At 39.0% G+C, this 10,546-nt stretch overlaps 1 protein-coding gene across 2 annotated transcripts in view; it reads right to left on the bottom strand.

Annotated features, from left to right (window-relative positions):
- Positions 1–272: 272 nt before the first annotated feature.
- DNAJC3 (DnaJ heat shock protein family (Hsp40) member C3) overlaps positions 273–10,546 on the bottom strand; it is a 251,902-nt gene continuing 241,628 nt past the window's right edge. For both annotated transcript variants that reach the window (XM_085622545.1, XM_085622544.1), the window contains exon 12: positions 273–4,139. In XM_085622545.1, coding sequence (XP_085478671.1) covers positions 3,991–4,139 — 149 coding nt within the window. In that variant the 3' untranslated portion in view covers positions 273–3,990. The remainder of the gene's footprint in view (positions 4,140–10,546) is intronic.

Raw genomic sequence — 10,546 nt, 5'->3', positions numbered from 1 at the left:
CAAGATCCCTAGAGGATCAAAACGCGTCAGGCGAGTGCGAGGGTGCAAGGGGAAAGAACAATAAATTGAACTTGCACGTACCTGTGGTCCGTCCTCCATTATTGTTCAACGCTGGAAGCCTTGCAGTGATTGGAGTTTAGCATATATATATATATATATATATATATGTGTGTGTGTGTGTGTATATATATATATATCCCTCCCCCCAAAGGAGGTAGGATTGTGGTTTGAATGTTTACATCTTTTGTAGGAACTGCACAATCACACAAATGCCACCATAAACATCTTTATTCAATGTGAAAGTATAAACATCATAAAAATAATTACCACTTTTCTAGGTACGTGTGAAAATACAGAGGAATTGGGATATTGTTTTTTGTACTTGACAGCACATTTTGAAAATGTTTTTGAAACAAAAGTGATAGAAGGTTGATCTCAATCTCTGAATTTAAAATCCCACATTTGTTAATGCACGTAATTGAATTGACCACTAAACCTGGACTGATGCATCGGACTACATTTACACTATGTACGTTCTCTTCCATTTGGCACTCAGATTATGGAATTGCAGAAGATGGATAGAAAGCAACCAGTCATCGTTCTAAAGTAATTGTGGCTTAGTTAAAAGGGAAGATTTAAATAAAAAATATGGGACACTACAAATGGTCATTTATAATGAATACATCAAAAAGAATAGGTCTCTTTCAGAAGACTGCGGTCTGTAAACATAGGTTACCTTAAACATAAGGCATGCTTTCAGTTTCTTTGTTTTAAATATATGTAAAAACGTGTTTGCATCCTCTATTTTCTTAACTTCTTTTGTTTGTAGATTACTAATAGATCTTAGAAATCTAATAGTACGTAACTACAGAATCTGGTTTAAAGGTATGTTGCAAGGTATGACAATGCTATCATGGGTGTGCTGACCTTTTCTGAATGCTTTTTCAGCACATCTCAAAAATAGAGTTTGTGACCTCCTGCTCGCTGAATCCAGAAATGAAAAAACTAAGCTCAAATGGAGAAAACACTGGTGATTTTAATCCATTGGCAGTTTCTGATCACCAAGGCTATTCCCACTCGCAAATTGGAATCCAGAGAGTAGTGCTCACAGAAGTAAAAAATAAAGCAGACTCAAACAAGTGGTTGCCCCACATATTTCTGTATCAGGGATATACATTTTGGGATGCCAACAAGGTTCTACAAACATTGGTATGCAAGAGACAATTCAGGAGGCAAGTACAGTATTTGTGATGAAAGAAGGCCAGTCAAGATTACAAGTACCGTCACAGTGGCATATCCCTGTATACAGTCAGTACTATTACTTATTAATCCCTGTAGTACCAAGAGTACCTTTAACAGAGTCTCTTTCAAGTATTAAAAACAAGGGAGAAAAATACACAATCTTCTTGGTCAGATAAAAATAAAAATCAGAGGTCTTCTGAAAGTAAACCTGCACAAGTCTCCAGTACTGTATATCTAAAAAGTATATTTTTTTTATTATGGACCCCTCTCAGCAATTTCCTCACCACAGACATCATCTCAGGTTTTCTTAGATGCGACTTGTCAATATAGAAGTATCCTCTACAGGTATATTGTCTGCCAAGTCAAGGAACATGACAAAGTGATATGTCTGAATGGGAAACAACTTCCTGATTACAGAACCAGCTTTAAAGTAGTGTCTGAGCCAAACCTGACAAAGTGGATATGGGAAGGGCTTGCGTGTGTGTTTTTTCAATTTGTTGGAAACTCATCACTTCAAATAGGTCACCTCTATGTGGGATAGCAATTAGAGTAGCAGGAGAAGAAATGTGTCTAGTATTTTCAACAATAACAGAGTGTTAAATAGCTATAAGTATACTCTGCCGGATGGACAATCTAAACATTTTACTTCTCACTTTTCTGGCATTGAACTATAAATGGGGGAAGGAGATATGATGCATAGATTGCAACAGTAGGCTTTTGCCCACAAGCAGCTTTTATATAGGAGAATGTGTGATAGGGCAAATAATGAAAAAGTATTTTTTTTTTCAAGGAAATAAGGAACCATTTCACGCCCTTTGCATAACTAGAAGTACAATGCTTTTTAAAGCTGTAGAATTCCTCTGACAATTACCTGCTCTAAATAATACACCATTAAACCTGGATCTGAAATTGTCTCACATTGTGGATCACAATCAGGTTTTTTTTTTCTGTGAGTGGATGTGTTTTACTCTACACTTGGGTGTGATCTGCTCTTAGTTTCCCAGCAGTAATATACACTTATGTAAAACACATTTGTGGATCAGGCCCAGCTTAAGGATGAGACACTGAACCTTCTGTCAAACACTTATAATGTTTTAAATGCTCAAACAGCACAGACCTTAACAGAGGTATGTAGGAAGGGGAAGACTGCCTCACTGCCAAGCCGTCTTTTAGGAATAAGTGATATGCATTATTTGGTGAGAAAGATGCTGCCTGTCGAATATCTGTCACTCTGAAAAAGAGTGTTTTGTGGCAACTCCCTTAGTCAAACTATAAAGGAAACCCCATTATTATGGGTTTAGCCTGTTTCAGTGACTTTTATTTTTAAGTATTGCTGCTGCGTGAAATGTTGTAATAAGGAAGTGCAGGTAAATGTATGCCTCCCGTCTTTACAATAAATACCTGAAAACTAATGATATGGCTGAAACTGAATATAATTTTTTTAATATAATTAGAAGAACATTGATGATTTGCAGAGCAATACTATTTGTTGTGTAATACTGCTTACTTAGCATAATAACATACTTAGTAATAACAATTAAATTGAGATTATCTCAACTTTAGGCCTTAATACAATTTTTCATTTAGAATAGGATTTAGATTTCATATTCATATGTTGATTCTTGGTGGGCAAGAGGCAACAGGCACATGTTCCCTCATGCTCCTACTTCCTTTCATAAAGTTTTTTTTTTGAGCAATCAGTAGTGTCAAACAGTGGTTAAGAAATCATTATGTAAACGTTGAACTGTAGGATTTATTTTCCTCCTCCGCATCAGTACTTCCTATGACGAACACCACTTCACAAGCAGGTTACGCAACTTTTATTCGACACTTGCATAGTCATTGATTTCATGTTGAATAAAATCACGGACAGGTATGTTTTGGCAACAGCAGGGTCCACTGGGTGCTCCTCATTCAACATTTCAGGACAAGATTCAAGTCCATCTATTACAGTTAATAAATAACATGTACTTATTTATCAAATAATGTCCTCTTTGGCACAGTTACTGTTTCTCCAAGGGACTGGGAAGAGATGTATTCCATTTGTATGGACTTTCCATTTGCATGCTCCCAGAACTACCTCACATGGCACCCATACAGCCACAATGAACCACATAAGCTAATGTCCCAGAATAAAGGGAGAACATTCAACACTTATGTAACGATGCTGAATGTAGTGCTGTATTTGATTTATGTGAGGTGATGTGATGCAGATCATATGTTCAATTGCACCAACTCTGGATTCTTGAACATGCTACCAATTTCACTCCCCAAGGAAGAGAGGCCAACTTCACAAAGAATTACATACAGCTTGTTTGCACTTGTAACAGGGTTTGTGTTAAACAAATACATTAATACTTTGCCAAAAGTAGTCTGGATGTCCTCCCACAGTGTTACCAACTATTTGATACCGCAGACAATGTAGGTTAAGGACTGGGAGAAAAACATCCTTGATGGAAAAAAAACAGACCCCTTTGAATGGAGGCGATGCCACAGAGATAATAAACAACTGTTATTGAATGTCACATGGTGAGTGGAAGTAATGCAAAATTCAAGCGTCAAAAAGGTCGGGACAATGGAATTGGTTAGCTGTGCCTACCCACAATTCCATCCCATTTCATCAAAACAGTCCAAAACCCATTCAGCTCAAAGACACCAAGAAAAAGGAATGTCATAATTCATCAGAATCTTCATGTAAATTGTTTAAAAACTGTTTTTATGATGGGAGGGTTTTGAAGTAACAGAAACTTAATTGAAATGAAAATTAAATCCGCCTCCCGAGCCAAAGGGATTAAACCCTTGCCACTGGTTCCATCTGTGGAAATGTTGACCACCACCACCCTGCTGGTTCTCTGGGTCCAAAGGATCTTCTCCAGCATCGAACCGCCTCCTCATTTCTTGTAATAAATAAAGAAACATAGAAAGACATAAAAAATAAATACATATATAAAAATGCTTATTTTAACAACGTTTCATTTGATAGTCTGAAGACTTGAAGACATTAAGTTGATCCATGAGATAGTAGTCCTTGATCGAAATTTATCAGTAACAAAACGATAATGTTACTTACCATGTAAGCATCTATGTGTAGCATGTAGTGCTGCAGATTCACATGCTCTGCATACTCCTGCCATCTATTGTTGGGCCTGGACTGTGTAAGTTGTTGTTCTCAAGTAGTTTATGGTCGACATCATGCATCGTATCTCCTCTTCCTCGAGGTATTTGTTAGACTAGGGTATTTTTTCCCACCGTACAGGAAGTGTAGATATAGTCTGCTAAGTTAGCTGTATGCCTTTGAACATGTTATAATTATTGCTTATATGTGTCACCATCTAATAACCTCCCTGGGAGGGTGCATGAGAATCTATAGCACTACACGCTAGGAATAGAAACTTACAGGGTAAGTAACATACTTTGTTTGTAGCTTGTTTTGCCTGTAGATACACATGCTATACATAATCTGTAAAGCAGTTCACCTCTTGTGGTGGCTTTAGGCATGAGATGGTGTATTTGTGAAATAATGTTTGGAGAACTGTTTGCCCTACTAAAGCCTGATCTTTGGCTTGTACATTCACACAATAGTGTTTAGTAAAAGTGTGTGGGTTTGTTTGTCCGTGTTGCCGCTTTGCAAATGTCTGTTAGCGGGATATTTCCCAAGAATGCCACTGATGCTGCTTTTTTCCTAGTTGAATGTGCCCTTGGCATTGTAGGTAATGCTCGTTTTGCTTTGATGTAGAACATTAGTATACCTTTTACTATCTCTCTTGCAATTGCTGCTTTTGAGATGGGCTTCCCTTTCCCAGTGTATGAAAATGCCACAAATAACTGTTGTGTTTTCCTAAATGATTGTATTCTTTCCACATAGTACATTAGGGCGTGTTTGACATCTAATGTATGTAATGCTCTCTCTTCGACTGTTTCTGGGCTAGGATGGAAAACTAGTGAGTCTAATGTTTGATTTAAGTGGAAAGGCGATACAACTTTTGGCAGCAACTTTCGGGTTGTGCGTTGTCGAACTTTGTCCTGGAACTTGGAAGTGAGGTTCTTCTGTAATGAGTGCATATATTTCGCTGACTCAGCTTAGCGATGTTATTGCAACAAGAATGCCACTTTCCATATTAGAAATTGTATTTCACATTTTTGCATGGGTTCAAATGGTGTGGCCGTTCATTTTGTCAAAACAATGTTAGGTGCCATGATGGTACAGGGGGTGTACATGGTGGAAATACTCTTAAGTCCCTCCATAAATGCCTTTATGACCGGAATATGAAAACAAGATTGGTGTTTCCTATTTTGCAGGTATCCAGCAAATACTGCTAAATGCAGGTTTTTAGATGTGTACGGTAAATGTGATTTCTGTAGATGTCATAAACAAGATACACGTTGTTTTTCAAATGGTAAGGAAGGGTTTATGCTGTTTGTTGCACAATGGTGTACAATGGGTTTCCATTTTGCTGCATAACACATCCTTGTTCTTGGTTTTCTGGCTTCTTTGAGAATGTTCATACATTCGTGAAGTAAATGTAAGTATCCAAATTCTATGACCTCGGGAGCCAGATTGCAAGATTGAGTTATTGTACATTGGGGTGTCTGACTCTTCCCCCAGTGTGTGTCAGAAGTTCTAGAATGTTATGAAGCGTCTTGTGATGTACTAGGGAAAACTTCAGCAGGGTTGTATACCATGGTTGTTGTGCTCATGTTGGAGCTATAAGCATCATTAATTTTTTCCTCACCATATATGGGATAAGTGGGAGAGGCAGTAAAGAGTACGCAAACAGCCTTAACCAAATAATCTATAGTGCATTACATTGTGGGTGTCTGGATGCGAAAGGTTTGGCATTTTGCGTTTTGTGCAGTGACGGAGAGATCTATTTTTAGAGTCCCCCACCATCTGCCAAGATCTAAAGGCCCCAAGTCTTCTACTCTTTTTTTGTATTGATCTCGGAGATGTTGCAATAGATCTTCCATTTCATCCCAGGTTGCCCTGTTGTACCTTCATAGAAGGCCCACTGCATTGGCGATGCACCAATGATGCACCAATGATTTGCATGGCTAGTTGCTATTGTTTTCTTTGCTGCATCAATTCTCCCACTCTCCTTGTCAGGAGGATGATTTTCCCCTGTGAATTGTGATGCAGATATTTTTTGTGCTTTTAAGACTACTAGGGAGTCAGCAGTAGAGTGTCCCTAAATATATTGGGTCCGATGGGGAAGGCCTGTACTTTCTCTCAATCCTTGGGTAAATACTCTTGACTTAACCAGTGCTTTAAAAATCTCTTTGGATACCTTCAACACTGATCCAATCATAGATAAGTATTGGACAATCCTCTCTGATTTTGAAAGGATTTCCACTAGAAACTGTCTTCTCCTCTGTTATTTCCATTTGCAGTTTATAATATTCAGCTGCTCCTTGTATCACACTATGGTATTAGGAGGTGTCGTCTGGTGGGAATGCCTTACTTGGTATTGGGGGCTCTTTGTCTGCGTCTGGAAAGACAACATCATAGTCATCCCATGGATCTGGGCTCTGTTGAATATGTTTTTGTGAATCGGAATAGTAATCTACTTGTTCATGTTCAGGGCTTCTTTCACCTCCCTCATATTCTTGTGTTAGTAATGGTAAACTTGTATGAGGGGATTGAGAATGACTACTGGGTATGGGGCTTGTGGCCTTATGCACTGATGCTACTCGTTTGGGTAGTGGCTGTAGCACATCCAACTGTTGACCCTCTCTTTTCTTTTTCTCTTTAATTTTCTTTGGCATAACCTTGTGCAGTCCTTCAAAAACATTGCCTGCTTCATGTGGGGGTTGTTTTAGTGTCATTTTTGCCTGCTTCTCTGGCGTCTTTGTAGATGTTCCAGAGGAAGGAGTCTTTGTTTTTGGTGTAGGTGCCTGCAAGATCTTCTTCAGAATCGAAAAGTATACCTTGTCCTTTGTCAGAGTCAATGTGTGCTTTGGATCTATCGATGCGGAGTGTGTTTTTGGCTCAAATTCTTTCTCCGCTGCCGATGCCAATTGTTTGTGTTTTGTCAGCTCTGACTTGTGTGTCAAGGTTGATATCTGCCTTGGCACCAATAGTTTTCTTGTGTGTGGTTCTGCCCTCACTGTTGGCCTCGCCACCTGATTGGAATAGAGAATGTTCTCTTCACATCTTGGCTCCGAGGCCAGAGCCTGAATGCTGTGGTGTGCCGAGGGGGAGGGCTGTGTAAGATCTTCTTAACATGGGGTGGGGCAATTGTGCTAGAGGCCCTTGGCATGGTCTTCATTCTGGGATCTGTCCCTGGTAACGGAGTCAGCTGTGCATCGTCACCAACCTGCACGCCCAACTCTGCCCCTTTGCTATCTTCATCAGAAGCGACATAGTGATTGCTAGCATTGGCACACCCTTGTCTGACTGTTATCTCGGCATATATCTCACCCTCACTGTGGGTTTAGTCATGGGAGAATTCTGCCTCTGCTGCCATCTCCATCGTATGGGCTAGGAGTGGATCTTGTCTATTTTGCAGTGTCTTTTTGTTTTTAAAAAGGTTGCTCGCTGTGTAGTTTTCTCCCTTGTGCTCCAGTGATAGACACAGGTTACAGAACTTATGGGTGTCTGAATATGTAAATTTCTCCCCGCACCGAGGGCACCTCGTGAATAAACTTTCCTTATTCGACTTCATTACCCGGATACCTTGGTCAAACCTTGTAACTTTTGTTTCCTTTTGTTCCTTTATTTCTTTTTTTATCCTTTTCATAAAGACTGGTCCTTTATGATCCAGTGGTTAACATGTGCGGCTGGCATTCGTCAAAGGGGTACAGTACTTGAACCTCGAGACGTACACCAGACACACAAGCTAACCACTGGATCATAAAGGACCAGTTTTTAAAGAAAAGGATATAAAAGGAAATTAAGGAACAAAAGGAAAGTTTACTGCTTAGAAGGCTTGACAGAAAGTTGTGCCTTCTACTAAGCCAGTGGGATTTCTCCACATAAGAAGTTAATGTGGGAAATCAGAATGGACTTCATTAGCAACACATGCTGATTTTAAACAGGAAGACAGGTTACTGGAGTCCTATCTAGAAAACCACCAGGTCGCCCATTGTGAGGAGGTTTACGATTGAAATTAAGAACTTCTGATTGATTTGTATAACAAATATTGTTGTCCTGAAGCCAAGGTGATGTGAACCATTTCAAGTGCCATTGAAATGCCGTGTCGTCAGAATTTTAAAATGATCCTTTTGAGTTTTTTATTGTTTGTTTTGTTGAAATGAGAACAAGGATATGTGGTGAAAATGACGTTTGATGATTACAAATGCAACGGAGTATGATGAACTGCAAGAAATGTGTGTTTTAATCCTTGTAGGAATTTAATTTGTGAATACTATTTGATGTACAAATAGCAGATTTCATTGAATTATTTGAAAATACGACTGATTTTTTAAATTGAGGAGACAGTTGAAAAAGTTTTCTATTGTAGTATAAGCATTCACTGTATATAATTATTTAGCCCACTCTAATTGTGCCTAGGGCAGAAACACTGGTACAGAAGTAAGGTTGCACAAAAGGGTGTTTCTTTTGATTGTGGAATAACCCACCCAGTTCCTCTCGGCATGAAAGGGTGACTCTCCTTAAATTTGGAGTATACACCAACATCACCATGTTTAGGGGAGAAGCACATGCACTTTATAGCTGGTCAGCAGTGGTCAAGTACTTCGAGTCCGAACGCCAGCAAAAAGAATCAGCAAAATCAGACAGGCAAAAAGTTTGGTGGAAGACCACCCTAAGGCTGACCGGTCTAACATACAGCTTTCGTAATCATGGTCTACAGACAGCAAAACCAAATCAATCTTATCTGCCCCTACAACAATGCTACTGCTGAATCACACAGAGCAGTGGTTGTTAATTAACATTATGACTTCTGTGGACCCCCACTTAATTACTGCAATTCGGTGACCCTCACTGAATTATTATCAGTATAAAAAGCTGGGAACACCAGCATAAACAATTTCAAGGATTTGAACAGCAAAACAGTAAACAAAAATACAGAAACAGGCATTCATCAAACAAACACAAATGTTGACATTATTTATTTAAATTGCAAACAAATATTTAAAAAGACAATGAGAATTTTAATAGGAAGGTTGGAGCTTTTCTAAATTCAACTAAGGCCACCTTATACTATATTCTCTTTGATGCACTTGCATTGCCCCCACAAATGAATCACAAACTTAATTATTAACCTCCAATTCCTTCATAACTACACAATGGCTTGAATTTTTCAGTTTTATATTTTGCTTTTTTATACAAGTTTTAATAATATTTAATTTCCTAAGCGGTTGCCGATCCCCTGAGTAAGCTCTGTGGACCCCCAGTGGTCCACAGAGCACAGGTTTAGAATCGCCGCCATAGAGGCGAATCTGTTAAACAGTAGACTGGTTACATCTATCTTACAAGCTCATGCCTCGGGGAGCCCATTGTGCTAAAAATATGAAATCAATGCTGGCAAAGAAACGCTGCTCATAGCCGTCATGAAAAATCTGCCTTAGCGATAAGTAGCCCGTGGTACCATGGAACCAGCATCGACAAAAAGGTTCCTAAGCTTAGGAAGAATTATCACTCTAATATCAACTAAGAACACATGTCTGAAACATTGGCTTTTCATATTCTCTAAATTCAGAAAACAGAAAAAAAATCGTTTTCATTAAATCATATTACCCAAAAATACAAAATTTGAATTCTTGGCAAACCAGTTTATTCTTCAAACATAAATGTGAAATTATCATCAGATATTGCAGTACTGCTGTCTCACAAGGACACATAATACATTTCATAAACGCTTCCAAACTCGAAATACCAGCCATGTTTGGATTTTCATTGCCATTAGGCAATTTAAGACTACAATTATATAAAATGACAAAATAATTCAAGGATTGCAATATTGTGGCAGGGTTATCATTATGCAACAGACTAACACAAAACGTTAAAAACACTTATGTTATATTAAACAATTAGAACCATTATGTTAGGGGGAGCCAGAATGTCACCATTTATGGCTACAATATGTTACGGGTTGGGACCAATAGTCAGGGATAGCCAGAATGTTGACTAGATTCTCCACAATAAGGAGATAGTGGGCATCAGTAGTCTACAATAAGCCCCAACGGGCATGTTACCCTCCATACCACAAATGCACACACAATCAGACCCGTTCTCAAACATGCATCCACACAGGCTACCCACCACCCACCTCGGTCGCTTCCCGCAGCTTGTTCGGGTCAGATGAGTTGCTGGTGGTTGGTTCCCATCTAGCCCCACTGAGGC

The sequence above is a fragment of the Triturus cristatus genome, chromosome 8, assembly GCF_964204655.1.
Source record: "Triturus cristatus chromosome 8, aTriCri1.1, whole genome shotgun sequence".
NCBI lineage: Eukaryota > Metazoa > Chordata > Amphibia > Caudata > Salamandridae > Triturus > Triturus cristatus.
Note: the sequence above shows the minus strand (reverse complement) of the source record. Positions and strands in the feature narration are given on the sequence as shown.